Source organism: Oculina patagonica, chromosome 12 (genome assembly GCF_052425735.1).
Source record: "Oculina patagonica isolate OP01 chromosome 12, crgOcupat, whole genome shotgun sequence".
NCBI lineage: Eukaryota > Metazoa > Cnidaria > Anthozoa > Scleractinia > Oculinidae > Oculina > Oculina patagonica.
The window spans coordinates 15,943,748-15,961,201 of NC_135769.1; the positions used below are offsets into that span (position 1 = coordinate 15,943,748).

The window sequence follows — 17,454 nt, forward strand, 5'->3', positions numbered from 1 at the left end:
AAATACGATCACAAAGGATACAATCATCTGGCACTTTTTCTCCTTCTGCCACAAACATGCTGTTATTCTTTTAAACAAAGCTTCATCTCTGCTGGAGAACGGAGCTCACGCTGAAATGTTTATAAAACTTTCAAATCGCCTGCAGTGAGCAACAGGTGAGAAAAGACTGGAACGAGAGATGAGCTCTAAAGGATCTCTGGGACTGCAATGGCGGACGGACTAGTGTAAAGTCGTCACTAATTTCGTCGAGAAATAATGGAATTTTCTGCGATTTCCCCCCGAGGAACTGCCCCAAGCAAGCGTGCATTTCATTCATGTTCTGTTGTAGGAAGTGCCCTCTATATTTTTGGGGGAATTACAGATGATAGAACGGTTTTAAGTGATATGCATAGATACGATGTTTCCATAAATTCTTGGAGTCGGATTGATGATCAAGTCCCAAGTAGTTCGCAAAGCAGACCTTTAGTTTCGTCAGGATTTCCTAAAGGCAGACTTTGTACTGCACCCAGTGTTAGTCATCATACGGCAACGGTAATACGAGATCGTTTTATATTAATAGTAGGCGGCTGGAATGGACGAAAGAGATGCGCCGATGTGTTTTGTTTTGACACTGTGGAACAATTTTGGCGTCATATTCCGGAATCAGGAGACGTTCCCGTTGGCTTAAGCTCTCACACGGCAACGTTAGTGTCTTCTAAAGATATTTTAATTATCGGACGAGAGGGAGGTGTTCACACTCAGCGGCGCTTTGCGGGTGCTTTTAATTTAAACTTTGAAACAGGAAAATACAGCGAGGCGCCATATCATGCAAGTTCTCGATCGGGCCACACGGCAAATCTAATTCCCATCAGATCTAGCAAGGAGAATCACTTGTTTGTCTTTGGAGGCCGCAAGAGTGGAGGATACGAATTAATTGGTTCTTGGAGCAAAATTGAACAAACTGAGTGTTCGTTTCCCAAGCAAAGAATAGCTGATTTGCTTGGAAAGTCTACTGCATGCGAGGAACCTTGTGGCAGACAGCATGCTAAGGCAGTTGAACTTGACAGTAGACATTTGCTTATTTATGGTGGAGAGACGTGGAGTGGTGTTCGGGAGAATGTAACAAACGATGCCTTTATTTTAGAGTCGGACAGAATGAGATGGTATAAGTTGTCACTTTGTGGAGATGTTCCTAAACTTGTTGGACATTCTATGGTTGGTACCGGTGACGAGATTTTTGTTTTTGGCGGTGGACTTAGTAACAAATACCGTGACACTCTTTGGGAAGTAAAGATTTAACAACTGTTTAGTAGATTTGTGTCACTGAGGCAAAATTTAAAAACAGATTGTTACATCGTTGGTATTGTTACAAAACTTTTTAAACTATGTAATAAAGTTGAATTAAAGATACTTCAATTTGAACTACAAAAAGGTACTCTTGTTGTTAACTGAAAAATCAGTGAAGCCTCAATTCCAGGTTATTGGGATAAAAAAATGCTCTTGTTGTAGAATGTTAATCGATTAGTGCTGATCTCTTGATGACAAGTTAAGCCCACTTAAGGAATCTCTTTTTTATATACAGTTGACTCTTCATATATTGCCATGTATACCTTTAGGATTAATAAAAATGCCCTTATTTGTAAGTCTGTCTTACTTACTGCGAAGCCCATTAACAATGGAAAATAAAAGCCCTCTATATAAAAAATGCGCTATATAAATTCATTATCATTATCATTAACTGATTCGTTTGCACAGATTGAAAGGATCTTTAGCATTTGTCAGCAAATAAAAGTAACTCATATTCGAATTTTCGTCAGGAAATACATATGAAATGACACTTTAAAATTTAAGTTACGAAATTACAATTTGATGCATGCGAGTATAATGAATCGAATCATTGGACATGTCATTGAACAAGAAACGACACTCAGCACTTTTCTTATATTCTATTCCATGGATCTTTTAAAAGTTGTGAATAAATGACCGGCAGCCAGTCAAGGTCTTTATTATTCTTGTAAATTAAAAGAACTTAGCCAATCCGAAAAAGAAGTGCTAAGCGATTCGGAAGGGCACTACAGACCTCAAATCCAACCCTTGGTTTACGCTGGACATAGACTATGAAGTCATGAGTTATGATACCTGTACGTTCTTCTGTATGGCGCAGACTGCCGGTCAAGGTCTTCAAAACTCCGTGCAGTCTTTATTTTTTATTCTAGTAAATGATAATCAAAAGAAGGCAAAGAACTTAACCAGACCAAACTACTTTTGTTGTCTGTCTATTGAGAAGTACAAAGCGATTCAGAAGTTGGTTTGCGCTGGTCATACATTACTGACCATGATGGAGAGCTTTCAGACCCATTTCCAGTGAAAACCGGTGTTCGACAGGACTGCCTCTTATCTCCCTTGCTCTATCTGTTGGTTGTAGACTGGATAATGAGGACCACTACAGAGGTTGCAAGAACTGACATCCAGTGGACTTTCACATCCCAAATACACGACCAAGACTTCGCTGATGACGTGGCTCTCCTTTCCCACACTCACCAGCATGCACAAGCAAAGGTCCAGTCCCTAGCTTCAACGGCATAAAACTAAAATATCTGAACACCAAAAGGAGCAAGGCTAAGGTTATAAGAGTCAACGTTAGCCAAGACTCCATCACCTTGGATAATGAAGCCCTTGAAGTTGTATCTTCCTTCACCTATCTAGGCAGTGTGATTTCTACTGTTGGCGGCTCTGAGCAAGATGTACAAGCAAAATTGGTAAAACTAGATCTGCTTTTCTCTTGCCCAATATAAAGATCCAAAAACTTAAGCCTTAAGACCAAGCTGAGGATCTTTAATAGCAGCATTACTTTACGGTACCGACACCTGGCGGGGTGACCAAACACATCACGGACAAGGCCGCAATGAAGATCTGTGGGAGATTACCAACCAGGAAAGAATAGCTAACCAAATACGCAGAAGAAAGTAGAAGTGGATTGGGCACACGCTCAGGAAACCTCAGTACTCTGTGACTAGACAAGCGCTATCTTGGAATCCGCAGGACAGGAGGAAACGGGGCCGCCCCAGATTGAGCTGGAAACTATTAGAAGGGAACAGGAACTGCGTTAAATTGGGCCGGATTGGAAAAAGATTGCTAGATTAGCCCAAGATCGTTCTAAATGGCGTGACTTTGCATTTGTGGAGGCCCTATGCCCCTCCTGGGGACTACGGGGCTAAGTGGGTAAGTATAGATTACTGACAAAGCCATGAGTTGTGACCAGGGTGTGTGACACTTGGAAGTTCTGCAACATGGGGGGGGGTCTTATTATAATCAGCTAACACGTATTTAAAAAGTGTGGAAGACTTACAAATGTTTATTCCACTAAAATCGTATGGTTACCACAAAAGAAGGCTAAGGGTTTTGCGCTGTTTACCCAGCACCTTACTGCTCTAGGGTGAGATAATAAAAATCGAAGTGAACGACAAGCAAAACAAAAAAATATTACTTTCAAAAACTCAGAATGAAAAGCGTATACCGGTGAAAATATTGGCTACCCTTCAAATGGTTTGAGTGCAATTTTAAAAACTATATAATTTTAAAGTTTATAACCCGTTACTTGCAGTAGATTATTGTGACCCAGTGATGGTCTTTCATTCGTTCGTTCGTGTCATTCATTCATTCGTTCGTTCGTTCGTTCGTTTATTCATTCATTCAAACAATCAATCAAAACATCAATCATTTATTTGCTCCTTATAATAACGGTTTACAGAAGTCACATTGTAAATATATTATGGAGCAGGTTCTCTCAAATCTTTCTGAGTTTTATGGAGAGTGCCCCTGTTACAATCATTTTGTAATATCGCAATAACGACTGACATACATTTTAAAATTAATAATTGATAAACAAGTAACACGCGTGTTTTCTATTAGTCTTTACTCCTTTATTTGGTATTAATTTCTAATTATTTAATATGAGTCACTACACAATGATGAAAAATACATATCAGTATAATATTTCTCTATTTTTGATTGGAATATGTTGAACGACTTAGAATCCTGTGGAAGACTATTCCAAATCTGACACCCTTTATCCACTGTAGAACATTTTTTGTACTGTAAGTACGTGATTCTTATGGATCTGTATTGAAAATCTAGAGTTATAGTTAGCTCTTTATTAACCAAAAGAGATTTTAAAATGAGATTGGTAACCCATTGTTAAAATACCGAAACATAAATATGGCAATCGCTTAGTCTTCTTTTATGCTATCTACAGATAGAATTGATAGTTTTCTAAACAACGGAGCTGATTCTGCCTCGAAGCTTTAAAACGTTATTATTATGGCAATTTTCTTTTGGGAGGCTCCGCCCGAAAGGGGTACCTTTTTCATGTTTCAGGTATATAAAAGGGTAAGGATTTCCCAAATTTAGGTATATGAAAGGGTAGGGATATCGGTCATTTAGGTATTTAAAAGGGCTTCAATTAAAATATTTCAAACAAACACCTAATGGCTGTATTATTTAAATTTATTAAACGATACATGAAAATGGCATCAAGACTTCTTGTTTTAGGCATATGACATGTCTATTCGGTAGATGAAAGGGGTACCTTTTTCAGTAAAAGGTATACGAAAGGGGTGCCTTTTCTGTCACAATGGTATATATATATATATATATATATATATATATATAATAAAAAACGGTAAGGGGTTGGACCTCGGGCGGAGCCTCCCCGTACAAATCTTTTTTGAGTAGGCCCCCGGGCCGCTTCCACGGCCTTTCAATTAAAAATCAAAGAGGCCGTTCACATCGGGTGGGAAAACCCTCTTTAAACAAAAAACTTTATCATGTCTACTTATCACGTTCCTTTAAATGTTCTTTGTTAGCTTTACATTGCTTAGGCTGTTTTGCTTTTTAGCACTATTTTATTTTACTTATTCATTTTCATGTTGTAATTCAGTAATTAATATTCTATTTTCGATGTATTTATATCACACTGACGATCGGTCTTATTCTTGTCGAAACTGACGATGGATGCAAGTCATCTGAAACATGTTTTTTTTTAATTTGAAACCGTGTGTTTGTGTCTTAATTAAGATTATTTCTTGTCTGTATTTAGTTAATTTAGACTCCGTATTTGTAGTCATAGTCAAAAACAAGCTGGCTGTATAGTTAGGAAATTGTCCTTAGGAACAAGTTCGTTTGACTGAATTTAGAAATGTATTATAGTGTAACATAGAGGTCTCATATGTCTTCTTGACAGCAGTTATTTGAGTCAACACACAACGCTTCTTCGGGGAAAAAGTGTTCTCTGGCGACTACCACAACGGCTGCAAATGAGACTTGTTTGTTAGGCCCTTGTTTTGTTATCAAACAACCATCTCTTGGGCGTCTGCCAGCACCAGTCTAAGAAGCGCACTGGTTGTGAATCTCTGATCGTCTTCCACCATCCTGCACACTGAATTTTGTACTTGATCTCACCAAGGACATCAAGCCAGAAGTCGAACCAGATGAAGCGCATGAATAGGATTAGCAGAAGGTGTATTGGAGAGAAGGTGCCTGATGCTACCTTTGTCAGATGCTGTAACGACTTCTCTTGGTGTTCTTGATCGTTTAGACGTATTGAACAGGCATCATACGGAGCGAATAAAGCCATCATGGCTCCACGGGGATTTCGTTTAAACAACTCCCAGTAATCGGGAAGAATCCCACATTGCCTACCCAGGTCGTCGCCATACGTGTAAGCTTCTACCAGTGTAGACAATCTTCGGGAGGAATCTTTGAAGTAGTCATCCCAGAATAACTTGTCCTTCACAACTGTCCTCTGCCTTTCATCTCTCGAAGGAAGCTCGCACTGGCCCGAGAAAACTTTCGCAGCAAAAAACGATTGAACCTCGGCCATCGTGATCAACGAGCCGAGCACTGGCCGAACGTAGCCGATGAAGGCCAGCGTCGGGTCCTCGACGTTGAACAGGTACTTGTAATTGTGGGTGAGTGGTACCGCATTTATCTCTGACGGGAGCATGGGAAATTCTGCTTTATAACCTGTGCATTGGATGATAACATCTACTTCTTCCACTGTGCCGTCACAGAAAACTACATTCTTTCCTTTTACACTCTGGATTGCACCTTTAGGGACACAGTGCTTGTAGTCAACTCTATCAAGCACGTGTGCGTTCTTGTTGATGATAAAGTGGAAAAATTTGGCGTCGTTTTTCCACTCGGGGATGCCGTGACCTTGATAGGCAAGTAGCGATCCACTTGTTGTCCACTTACACACCCATGCTAGGCCTACCAAAAAAAAAAACAGAAAATAAGAACAGTAGCGTTAAGCGATCGGTTGCACAAACTAATTACAAGGAAGAAAGCAAAGCTTTAGAAAAGAAATGCCTTGCTTGAAGTTTCTGTTGCACGCAGTTATATCGGTAAAAGTGTACTGGTGTACTTTTTCAATAGGCTGACGCAAATGATGCATAATTTCTTTCAAATTCTTTAAATGTTTTTCAGTTTTTAAAAGGTTCTTTATGAGAGTTTCCCGGCATTAAAATAGACATGCAGTGCGTACATGAACCACTGAAGACAAGCCGGTTAAAATCAGTTGCGCTACTCTAATGCCGAAGAACTGATCAATAAGTAAACCTTGGAGCTGCCTGATCTCAAGAAGCGTAAAGTGAAAGCAGGTTTTTTGTGAGTCATCATTGTGCTTACCTGGTTTGCTCTTCGTGTAAGGAGCAACGAATTTCATCACTCGGGACGATGCCTTGTCCAAGGCCTGAGGCTGTCGGTTGGGCAGGATCTTAGCAAACTTGCGAAAGAAATGCATCCCGCGTGGTATACTCCATATAAGGCGATCAACATGGTCACACCATTCTTCTACCACGTCACTGGCTGTCTCCCCTCCACCAATCAGCATCACTCGTTTTCCCTTGTGCTCAGGAGTAAAGGATTTGAGCTCGGAAGAGTGACGGATTTCACCTTCGAAATCTTGAAGAAGCGTGTCTTCCAGAACCCGATTCGGCGTCTGTACGCAACCCGTACAAACGATCAAGAACTTACTCGTGAATACACGGCCGTTCTCGCATTCCACTCGCCATAAGTTGTCTTTCTTCGTCGCCTCTTTCACGCCGTGATCTAAACGAATGTGAGGCCATAACTTAAACTCATCACAGTAGGATTTCAAATAGGCCAAAATGTCGGTGTGCTTTGGAAAATCTCCAATCTCTTTCGGCATTGGAAAGTCTGACATTTCTGTCGTGGATGATGAAGAGGTTGTTTTTGTGGATCTCATGACTGTGACGATGTTAGGATCCTTTGTATAACACCACAGGCCCCCCACGTCAGTGCGTTTCTCCAGCGCCACGGCAGTCAACCCAACCTCCAGCATGTACTTACATGCCATAAGGCCAGACCAGCCGGCACCAATGACGGTCACGTCGCTAAAAACTGGCTCAGGTTCAGACATTTTGTTGATTCTCGTCTATCAAGGAAAAAAATAAAATATCGTCAAGTTTAAAATAAATTTCTTCGAAGTTATATGTTTATATGCGAAGCCGCAAGCCATGCGGCCCATACTGCAGGAGCTTATCCCGGTTTCTGTAGCATTAAGCGGCTAGGAATATTTCTACTCCCCCCTGAATGGGATGCTAGTTACTAAGAGAGGAAAGTGTCTTGCCCAAGAACACAACACAGTTACCCCGGCAAGGGCTCGAACCCGGACCGCTCGATCTGAAGTCTGGCGCACTAACCATTAAGTAACCTGCGATCAGGCTTTTTTTCTCAGGTTAACCGCGCGTTCCACAGCTTCACCTGTGCTTGGCTTTAAAAATCTTTTTTAATTGTTTTTGTTTTGCAGGGCAACTCCCTTATTCAATAGTGTAATAAAACACACGAACACAGTGGAACCTAGCAAGATTCATATAACACTAGGATTTGAGCTCCGCAGGTAAGGAAGTTCGCGCTAATTGTTTGTGCGAATCCTTACTGTTCACACATTTTCTGTTAATATGTTTCGCACGACATGCATCGCCGCGTGCACGAAGTAGAAAGTGAACGGCAGTTTTCGATAGTGACCGCTGCTGTAGCTTTGCATACTGTTTTTCTTTTGATAGATCACTTTCTCTATCGTTTTTCGACGTTTCGTGAAAAAAACTGAAAAACTTCGTGGTGTATACTTCTGGGATTTTTCCATTTTATTGTCTATCCACGCGCCACTAAACTCTGCTCTTTAATATTCAGCTGAAGGACATTTCCTTTTGACTCCAGTGTTTCATAAGCCTGCGTGGCAGGCGTCGAAAGGGGTGGGGGAGGGAGGAATAGGGAGAGGGAAAAAAGGTAGAGGGGACTCCCTTTCGCTTTTTTCCTTCCCTCCCCCCTCATTTTTTACGCCGGCCACACAGGCTAGCGAATCATCAAAACCATGGAGACCATGCTGAGTAATGGGGGTTAATTTATAAAAATAAAAGTATTAGTATTCTTCCACACGCTTTAACTCTGAAAAGCTTCTAAAACGACGTCGGTAGCTGTCATAACGGCCTCACTTTCATGTTCGCGCGTTTAGAACCAGTCAACGAGTTTAATATTTTTTGTAAAACGAGGTCGAGTGTTCAGGTAGACATGGTGAAACACTTTATCAAGTATCGAGTCGAGTCGAAATCATGCGAGATTAACACATGTGAATTAAAACGTTGTGTTATTAAATTCCGTTTTATTGCAAAATACGAGTAAAACGATTATTACAGTAACCCCCAATGTTTTGTATCAGTCTGACATAAGGGACTGGTCAATAAGTAAGGGGGGGGGGCCGGAGAGAAAGGGGGTGGGTCATAGTTTTTGAGCCCTCGAAAAGGGGTGGTTATTTTTGATCTACACGTAGGGGGTGGGTCATCTTATCTATTCACTTACTTTTAACTGTTATAGTTCCAAGAAAAGTTGTATTCATCAGTATATAAAATTGATAAATTTCTCCATGTAAGCAGTTTTAAATGAATTTCTAGCGATTTCAAAAGGCCCAAATATATTCGGGAGCCCCCGACCCCCCTAGATGGTCAGTTTTACCTACTCTCTCAACCTGCATAGATTCACGCTGGTTAGCCCAGTCTCACACAAGGTTCGGTCAGATCGTCCCGCGAGGGCCGATAATCGGACCGCGCCCGTTTCGAGCACCAAAAGGGAGCGACCCCCCGACACACCGGGCCACACCGCGCGCCGGCCCGTCGGCCTAACCACAGTTGTCCGGATCACAAAAGTCTCCTTTTTGGAAGAAAGGATAGCCGGCATATGGGTGGGTGAATGTATTTGGTTGCAGGGACGGCACTCGACCACATACCGCCGCCGAGACTTGTTAAAACGAACGCGAACCCTTTTCAAGCCAAAAAATACACACCCCGGGCGGCTCAAAAATTCCACCAACGCCGCTCCGAATCAGACTCCAAATTTGAAATACCGCCCCATTCCCCGGCGAAGCGGAGCTTGTCCAGTGTTGCGCTGTTTTTTTAGGGCCGGGCGCCACCAGACCAACGCCCCCACCGCTGATGAATTGAACACACATACTTCATGATAGTCACCGAAGAGAAAAAATCCAAAAAAGACGAATGGAACAGCATTTCACAGGGAAAATTTATGTAGGAATTCACTAAAAAGCTGAAGTCAAATAAAAAATCTCCAACCCCTAACAGATGATAAAGAAATGATGTCCTGATAGCAGGGGTGGGCATACAACCCCCTGTCGGGGGGGGTCGGGAGCCAGAGGAGGGTGGGTCACATGAGCCACCACTTTTCCAGCTCCGGCCCACCCCCCCCTGATACTTATTGACCAGTCCCTAAATCAACTCATTACCTGGCCTTGGGAAAGGTTTGAAAAACATTTGTGTTTAAATATTTTTGCGCGAACGTCCTTAGAAGAACTTTTTACGCTGGGCAGAGCAACAATTCTAAGCGGAAAAATATTTTCCGGTTCTGCATCAGTGATAGCCTGCGTTGCATGATGAACTAAACCCTGGTATAGTTCATCTGCAACGCATACATCAGTGACTAAACGTTTTGCTTGAATGTAATACTTTTGTGTTGAATGATCTCGATCTCTGTCAACACACGATGTGTTGATCTTTGTTTTAATCTTTATTATATCAAAGCCCACCACTCAAGGCTTTGCCCATTTACAAAATATAAGTATTCAAGAAATTCAAAAAGAATTGTTCGTCATGAATAAAATATTGTCAACTTAAGTGACTAGAGAAAGATCGCACGCAACGTAAAAATGCTGTTGAACATGATGTAACATGTGGACAGTCGCTAGCATGTTATGTGCACACCAGTTTAACAGAAATGCTTAAGATCGTTTAGCATGGCAAATTTTGCTCGCTTCAGATTGTTTGAGGTCGGTAAGACTACATGAAAATATGCACGTTTCGAAATATATCGTCGTTTTCTAATAATTTCTTTTAACTGGAGTGGTGAGTGGGTGGGTCTCAAAAAAATTGCATTGCTTATATGATCATCATGAACACAAAATATTTGTACTGTATCAACAAATTTCAGCTACTCAGGAATGCATTACTCGATCAGTTCTCAGCCATTATAAGACAAATGTTCCTGGAATTCGCAAAAAGATTTTCACTCCAATAAGTTGTGTTACTCTAACTTAATCTCCAGAAGCACTCAACTGTAACTTCAAAATTTATATTCTAATGTTCGTCGACATGTTCAATCACACATAGGCCTGTTTCTGACGTCGGACATGCTATAAAAACAGCAGCTTTAATTAACTGCTTATATAAATATGACCTTTATCTCGAACAGTAAAACAGCGTTATAAGAAGCACGGAAAAATCAATACGTGACGAGGTCATGTATGGATATTTGAGATAAGTCTTGCCTAATTCATTTGTTAGTTTAAATAATGTCACATGTAATCAGCTCAGAGGAGCCAGGCAGGTGAATTGTACTATACAGAAATGCAATAGTTTAGACTCCGCATGAGCATTAAATCTTATGATTGTCGAGTTAATGAGACATGGTAATTTATAACGACTAAATATCCGAAATGCTTGTTAGCAAAAAAAGAAATTTGTTAACGAGAGAACTAAGCAAATTAGGCAACTGCGGTACTTCCTATAATGTACTTACCTCGTATTATTAGACCGCAACCTGACCAAACTGTGAAATGTTCCTGAAATCTGTAACCGCGCGTTTACTAAACCCCTCAGGCTCCTTGCCGTGCAAAGACTCCCTCAGCAAGAGACACGATTAATTTCACCGCTTTGTTTAGACGGATTGGTTGTGCACTATCATGCATATAATATGCAAATTATGTCACACATTCCTCGGAGGGAATGAGCACCAGTTTCCAACTCTAAGGTCGTTTGGTCATGGACTTCTAATGGTTTTCAAAGGCAACAGTCGACAATGCAGTTATAACTCGCGTAAAAACCCAAACTGGTGTTTTATTTTTTATTTTATTATTACGTTTTTCGTTTTTTTTTTTTTTTGCCTTTCCAAATTTGCTGATCTCTGATCTTAAATCTGTTTTATCAAAGCTCCAGGCTTTTTCGTCGCCAAAGCCCCTAACGCTCCTCAAAGCCGGCAAAGCCTTGGCACAAAAAAAACGAAGGGCTCTGGGACATAGGATTTCTGAATTAATTCAAACTATTTTTATTGGCTGTCTGTAACAAAGAATTCTTGAACGGAAGAAAAAAACGCAACGACTTTTATACAATCTTCCGAAACATTATGACTGCATACATGAAGACCGTAATTCCTTGGACTGGAAATCCTGTGTCTCCAGAGCCCTTCGTTTCTCGTGCCAAGGCCCCGCTGGCTAAGAGAAACGAAAAGAGCTATGGTGACGAGAATGAGCTCCAGGTTTATAAACTCCTTCCTTGAAAGTTTGCAAGACACACAGAATCAAGACTGCCTCAAATACTGGTCTAATCTTTCTACTTGCTTGACGGGAAGCTACGCAATAGACCATATTCGTATTCTCGGTATTGGACTGGAACTAGCTTGCAATGGAGGCTCATGCGGGGGAATATCATTAAAAACAGCTTCATGTTATTTGCATTTGAAAAGATTACCCGCATAAGCCTCCATTGCAAGCTAGTTCCAGTCCAATACCGAGAATACGAATAAGGCCTATTGGGCTACGCAACCAGTCAAGCATGACTGGTTGAAGTCACTTTTTTGGATGTTCCAGCGCGTTTCTTGCCCTCCAGCAATTTTGTACCATGTGACCGCTGGCTGCAAAAGGCCCATTCACGCTGATGTAACTAACTTCATGTGACGTCAGACATCATTTATGAATTCGTGCCGTCAGGGGTGAGCGGAAAGAGCGCGTACTAGGCTGGAAAAACTGTTCAAGGGGAGGGGAGGGAGCAAGACACTACAATAATACAAGGTTCACTGCAATACAAAGTTCAATAATGTCACAAAAGGTTGCAAATATATAAAAAGTTATTTTAATAAATTATTAAAACCAAGATAAACCAGTGGCTTACATGGCTAGATAGTTATTAATCTCAGTTGACTTTTGAGGCATCGATCAGGTGACATTAATTTTACAATACAAACAGCATAATTTAATTCCTCAACCGATTTTTCCTGCCATATATGCGTATAATGTACCGTATTTTCTCGAATAAACGCCGGGGGCGTTTATTTAAAACTTGGACTCAGAGACCCGGCGTTTATTTGAAGCCGGCGTTTAATCGGGGTCCGGCGTTTATTTATGAAGTAAAATTTTCAATCATTTTTAAGTTAAGGCTAAAACAACTGATTAACAAACGCTGGAGGGATCCTAGCGATTTTAGCGACAGCGAGCACTACAACAAAAGAAAGAGAGTGCGTCAGTCATAACAAAAAGAGCATGCCAGAACATTGACTAACATTGCTATATCTTCAATTTTGTGTTGTTGTACGTCATAAACCGCAGTTAATGTTACGTCAGAGTTGTTCGTAAAGCATTTATTAAAATAACAAAAGCCGTATACCATATAGTACGTGTCATAGCAGTGCTTTTCTAGTGAATATCTTCACTTATTGGATCGACGCAAATAAACGCCGGGACCTCGATTAAACGCCGGGGGCGTTTATTTAAAACTTGGCCCCAGGGACCCGGCGTTTATTTGAAGCCGGCGTTTAATCGAGGTCCGGCGTTTATTCGAGAAAATACGGTATCTATATATATTAACGACGCACAACTCTTTTTAGAGATACTCCCTAAGACTAAACCCTTGACATAGAATCCAACGGTCTTTTTGTTTTTAAATAAATTACTTATAACTTGATAGGGTTTCTTCTGACAGTTCATTACATCAACATACGATGATTCTCACCAGCAAGGCTATTATGGCATATTTTTAAATATATTTTTTTCACTGATATCTCTGTCATGTTAACAACTACTTTACAAACTTTATCACTGCCGCGAATTAAAGTCTTTTGGTAAATGCCACAATTAATGGATTCCTTCACACACGAAAATTCGAGAACTCTAGGTACCAGTTTAGCGCGCTAGGTTTTCTGGGATAGTTTTGAAAACAAACATTTTTGGTCTGTTTAAATTTTTTCTTCTAAACAAAATGCTGCATATCTGAATTGCTTTGAAAACGGTTGCATAAACAACTTTGAAAACATAACTATACTACAGGTTATCTGCTTACAAAGTCTCGATTCGTAATGCAAACTCTAAGTATCGATATTTTCTTGGTTCTCGCCATTTGTAACTCTCCTGCGTCTATCCAAACCATCCAAGAATCCCTCGCGCGTCCGAGTATCGAGCCGTTGTCATCCCAATATCCTAACATTTTTGTAACGAATAGCAAACCCAGCTGTTATAAAAATTCAATCGTTGCTGCGATAGCAGGTTCTGAAGTACTATCTTTTCTTTTGAAAAGCCGCCGGAACGCTGGTCTTTGGTCGTAGAGCTGCAAAGAGAATCAGAAAACAAGCTTTACCTTCATATATATATTTTTTTGTTCAAATTAAAGGTGTATTTCAACTTCTTAGTAACACTACTGTTATTTCAGTTCAAAACACGTACCAGGATCTGCGGCTTTTCCAGCCGACTTTGGATCATTGTAATGAGACACAACTCTTTTATCATTTGTCAGTTGTATATCTTGTTCATCTCCTTTGTTGCTAAAACAAAACAGCAAAACAAAATTACAAAACAAACAAACAACGGATAGCTGGTGTTCAAACACACAATAAAGTTCGAAAGGTGAGTGTTACGACTTGTACGAGACAAATCAAAACTATGGCTGTGACGAGACGTATAGCACTCTCTACGAAATTATTCAATATCAGCTGGTCGAGAAGTGCAGTTAATCCCAAATTGTGCTCCGCAGTAATATCTATTATGTTTTGAATGACATCACTGGAGCATAAGCGAGGCAAAACAGGTCAAATTTGAAAGGAAACACAAAATGGCTGACAGAATGTAAACGGTTTATTGCTACCAAATAAAGAGCTGTTCACAAGATTAAAGTGCTCACAATGCATAAAGAGTAGACTAAAATGAGGTCGCTTAACTGCCGACGTTGTCAAAGGTTTCAAATCGCATTCAAAGTTACCCAAAGGGCTCGTGCACTTTTGAGAACTTGAATTGCTCTCGATGTCGTGTGATTTCTTATACAAGGATATGATACAACCAAATGAAAATATCAAGTCCACAAGGGAAGAAGATATTATTCAACATGCTGTAGAAATCTCTACAGAAATCTCTAGTGGGACATACACAAGTCAAAAGAAAGAAAAGAAAACCAGTTTGCTCTACCCTGTTAGCATATAAAGCGAAGTCAGACACTAATGCGTCCCCCAAGTTAGCCGCTGCGTCTCTTTGTTTTTGTTATTTTATTATCGCCATTTTTCTTAGCCCTTACCTCAGAACATTTTTCCGTTCAGCAAGAGCAATTTGTTCGTGGTCAGTGAACAGTATCGTGTGGTGTGGTGTAGGCATCTCTAAGTTGGGAAGAATTCCTCTAGTAACAGCTGGGACTTGAGGCAGAATGCCATGATAAACCAGCAAGTCATCTACCAACAGCTGTCCAAAAATTCAAAGTATGTCAATCTCTATTAATATGTGTGAATATAATCTTTTTGCCAAGTAAGCAACATTTTGTATTTATTTATTTCTTCATAGTAAAAATGGCTTTAGCCTAGTGATTCTAACGAGTTCATTTCCTTTGACGCCAGTGTCAAATTCATTTTTTTTGGCTTGCAATAGCTTTTTTTTTTTAAACATCTGCAGCGGGCACTGAAAGGCTTCCCCAATGGCCGCTTTTCAACTGTTGTTAATGGACACAAATATTGAAATGAGTTCACAAAGGATGGAACAGAATTACCCCAAATTGCTGAACTCCTCTAATTGGCGTTTTGCTGTAATTCCAAACTTTAACCATAGAAACTGTCACGGGCTCATCAAACACCACGTATATCAAATTAATCTTGAAAAGAAGAAAAATAATCACGTTTACATCACACATTTACAAAATATCATTACAAAACAAACGCCGTGGAAACAAAAATAGTGTGTTGTCCACGAAGACTGTCAAGAAATCATTTAACTTGAGCAATGCTATATACATTAGTCGGGTCCAGTGGACACAATTCGGTTACTCTGCACAGAAACAATTTTTCTTGAGAATATAATACCTTCTATTACCAGTGCAGTAATGGTAATGAAAATGGGGGAGGGGAGGGGGGGGGGGGGGCGGCGACCTAAATGAAACAAGGCTACAAAGAATTTGATCAGAATAAACGTGTTGAAGTCTGAAGAAGTTTTAAGAAGTTCTACGTTCTAGGTTTCAATTACCACCAAGTTTTAATCTTCTTTCATATTTCGTGATAGTTCCTGTCATTTGATTTGTCTTGTCGTATTGTTGGCTTTCCTATCATCTAGGTATGTTTTTAACCACGTGAAATAAATCCTTACCATCCCAGGCAAGATTGGAGCCAACCACATGTGCCGTCCATCATTAGTGTCATTAACACCGTCAATCAGTTTGTCTGGAGTCCTTATGTCATCTGTCACGCCTTCTAACACGTTCACACTGTGAGGATACGCTGTAATGTCATTCTCTGTAAGGCGTATTCTATAACCATTCTCATCATAGAATTCCAAGCCGTTCAAACCAATGTAATAAGGGTCGCCCCAAGTGGAGAACAGTTGAAATTGAAACACAACTGAAAAACATGTTAAGGAAAAAGGATTGGCTGGTACAATGATATCTAGCTCTGTGCACGCAATACGGACCTACGAAGCTTGATTATTTTCTTATCTCCACTTAGGACGCTGTACACATTGCTGGTCCCAGCAAAATGCAGGATGCGTGTCACATATAAACCTAGAATAAGTAGCCTAGCTCCTACGAGTCTCCTTGTAGCTCAGTTGTAAGAGCATCAGACCGTTGTGCGGAAAGTCATGGAGTCGACTTCTGTTAGGGACTCGAGGTTTTTTCTTTCTCCCACGCTCGTGGAAAGACATTTCGCGTCTAAAATGCACAGAAAAATACCACATGGTACAATTATGCCGGTTCATCTATACATACAACAACGACAAAAGTTTAGTTATTATTGACGTTTAGTATTTGATATAAGTGCTATAAAGGATACAACCACAAGGCATTAGAGTTGGTTCGTAGTCTGGCATGAGCTTCTTCAAATTTACTCTAGTCTCAGACCTGTTTAAACAATGCGAACGTAAAAACAGTTACTTAGAACTATTAAGTAAGATGCTACATATAAGTCATATCTACGTCAACATGTTAGGTTTATAACTATTTATACCATGCCATAGAAAATACAGCCAATCAGAATACAGGAAAGCCGTTCTATATTCGACGGTATTCAACCCAACCTTCCCATCGTGCGCTGCGATTGTATTCTCGACGATATTTAGTCAGCGTATTTTCTATGGCATGGTATAAAATAGTTACACAATACTTCCTCGTGGTATACTATGGAATATCCCACTATAGACACTCGCCTAAAGGCTCGTGTGTATACCGAGAAAATACAAGTAACTCGTGGGATATTCCATAGTACAGTCAACTCTCGCCTTGCGGACACCCCGCTATTGCGGACGCTCGCTATTACGGACAAAATCCAGATCCCCGGCGAATAAGGTTTGACTGGAAATGACTCCCTAAGTAAGGGACAAGTTAACTAACCTGCGTTCTGCATCCTTTGGCATGCCACCTTGTGCTGGATACTCTCTTGTCTGTTTAATGAAGTACACATCCTGTCCGTAATCAAAATGAACAGTTCCTGGACCTAGAACAGAAATTATAGACATCATAATCTTACTGTAGGCAGACGAAAGGACGCCCAAGGTGCACGTAAAGGCGAGGCCTCGAGACAAAAGCTTAAGACCTTACATAGAGCAGAAAGCAGACAAGCAACTGGGGGAGAATGCAAACAGCCTGACATGACACAGAACGGTCATGATAGGCCTATGAACCTCCTCGTGGAACTAAGAGCCTAACTACTCCGTAATAAGCT

General features: G+C 40.5%; 4 protein-coding genes across 6 annotated transcripts in view; 1 reads left to right on the forward strand and 3 right to left on the reverse strand.

The window, feature by feature from the left end:
* LOC144631288 (protein FAM227A-like) overlaps positions 1 to 157 on the reverse strand; it is a 35,324-nt gene extending 35,167 nt beyond the window's left edge. The window contains exon 1 of the mRNA XM_078489689.1: positions 22 to 157. Within this exon, the coding sequence (XP_078345815.1) occupies positions 22 to 58 (37 nt within the window). The 5' untranslated portion in view covers positions 59 to 157. The remainder of the gene's footprint in view (positions 1 to 21) is intronic.
* A 28-nt stretch (positions 158 to 185) lies between these two features.
* LOC144631289 (kelch domain-containing protein 9-like) lies at positions 186 to 1,606 on the forward strand. Its single transcript, XM_078489690.1, has one exon. The coding sequence runs from the start codon at positions 256 to 258 to the stop codon at positions 1,276 to 1,278; it is 1,023 nt and encodes a 340-aa protein (XP_078345816.1). The 5' UTR covers positions 186 to 255; the 3' UTR covers positions 1,279 to 1,606.
* A 2,054-nt stretch (positions 1,607 to 3,660) lies between these two features.
* Positions 3,661 to 11,206, reverse strand: LOC144631924 (4-hydroxybenzoate brominase (decarboxylating)-like). Its single transcript, XM_078490500.1, has 3 exons — positions 11,083 to 11,206; positions 6,667 to 7,435; positions 3,661 to 6,249 (listed from the first exon to the last, which is right to left on the reverse strand). Exons 2-3 carry the CDS (start codon positions 7,418 to 7,420, stop codon positions 5,309 to 5,311), a joined length of 1,695 nt encoding a protein of 564 aa, XP_078346626.1. The 5' UTR covers positions 7,421 to 7,435; positions 11,083 to 11,206; the 3' UTR covers positions 3,661 to 5,308.
* Positions 11,207 to 12,350: 1,144 nt separating this feature from the next.
* The window catches only part of LOC144631918 (katanin-interacting protein-like), a 33,881-nt gene continuing 28,777 nt past the window's right edge, over positions 12,351 to 17,454 (reverse strand). For all 3 annotated transcript variants that reach the window (XM_078490494.1, XM_078490495.1, XM_078490493.1), the window contains exons 47-53: positions 17,124 to 17,226; positions 16,567 to 16,634; positions 15,887 to 16,137; positions 15,297 to 15,398; positions 14,835 to 14,995; positions 13,994 to 14,091; positions 12,351 to 13,877 (exon numbers count right to left, since the gene is read on the reverse strand). In XM_078490494.1, the coding sequence (XP_078346620.1) occupies positions 13,828 to 13,877; positions 13,994 to 14,091; positions 14,835 to 14,995; positions 15,297 to 15,398; positions 15,887 to 16,137; positions 16,567 to 16,634; positions 17,124 to 17,226 (833 nt within the window). In that variant the 3' untranslated portion in view covers positions 12,351 to 13,827. The remainder of the gene's footprint in view (positions 13,878 to 13,993; positions 14,092 to 14,834; positions 14,996 to 15,296; positions 15,399 to 15,886; positions 16,138 to 16,566; positions 16,635 to 17,123; positions 17,227 to 17,454) is intronic.

Excerpts from the sequence above, each read along its gene's own strand:
- LOC144631289 (XM_078489690.1), top strand. The coding sequence starts at position 256 with ATGGAATTTTCTGCGATTTCCCCCCGAGGAACTGCCCCAAGCAAGCGT.
- LOC144631924 (XM_078490500.1), bottom strand. The coding sequence starts at position 7,420 with ATGTCTGAACCTGAGCCAGTTTTTAGCGACGTGACCGTCATTGGTGCC. Across the intron at positions 6,250-6,666 it reads TTACACGAAGAGCAAACCAG|GCCTAGCATGGGTGTGTAAG; the intron begins GTAAGCACAATG and ends TTTTTTTGGTAG.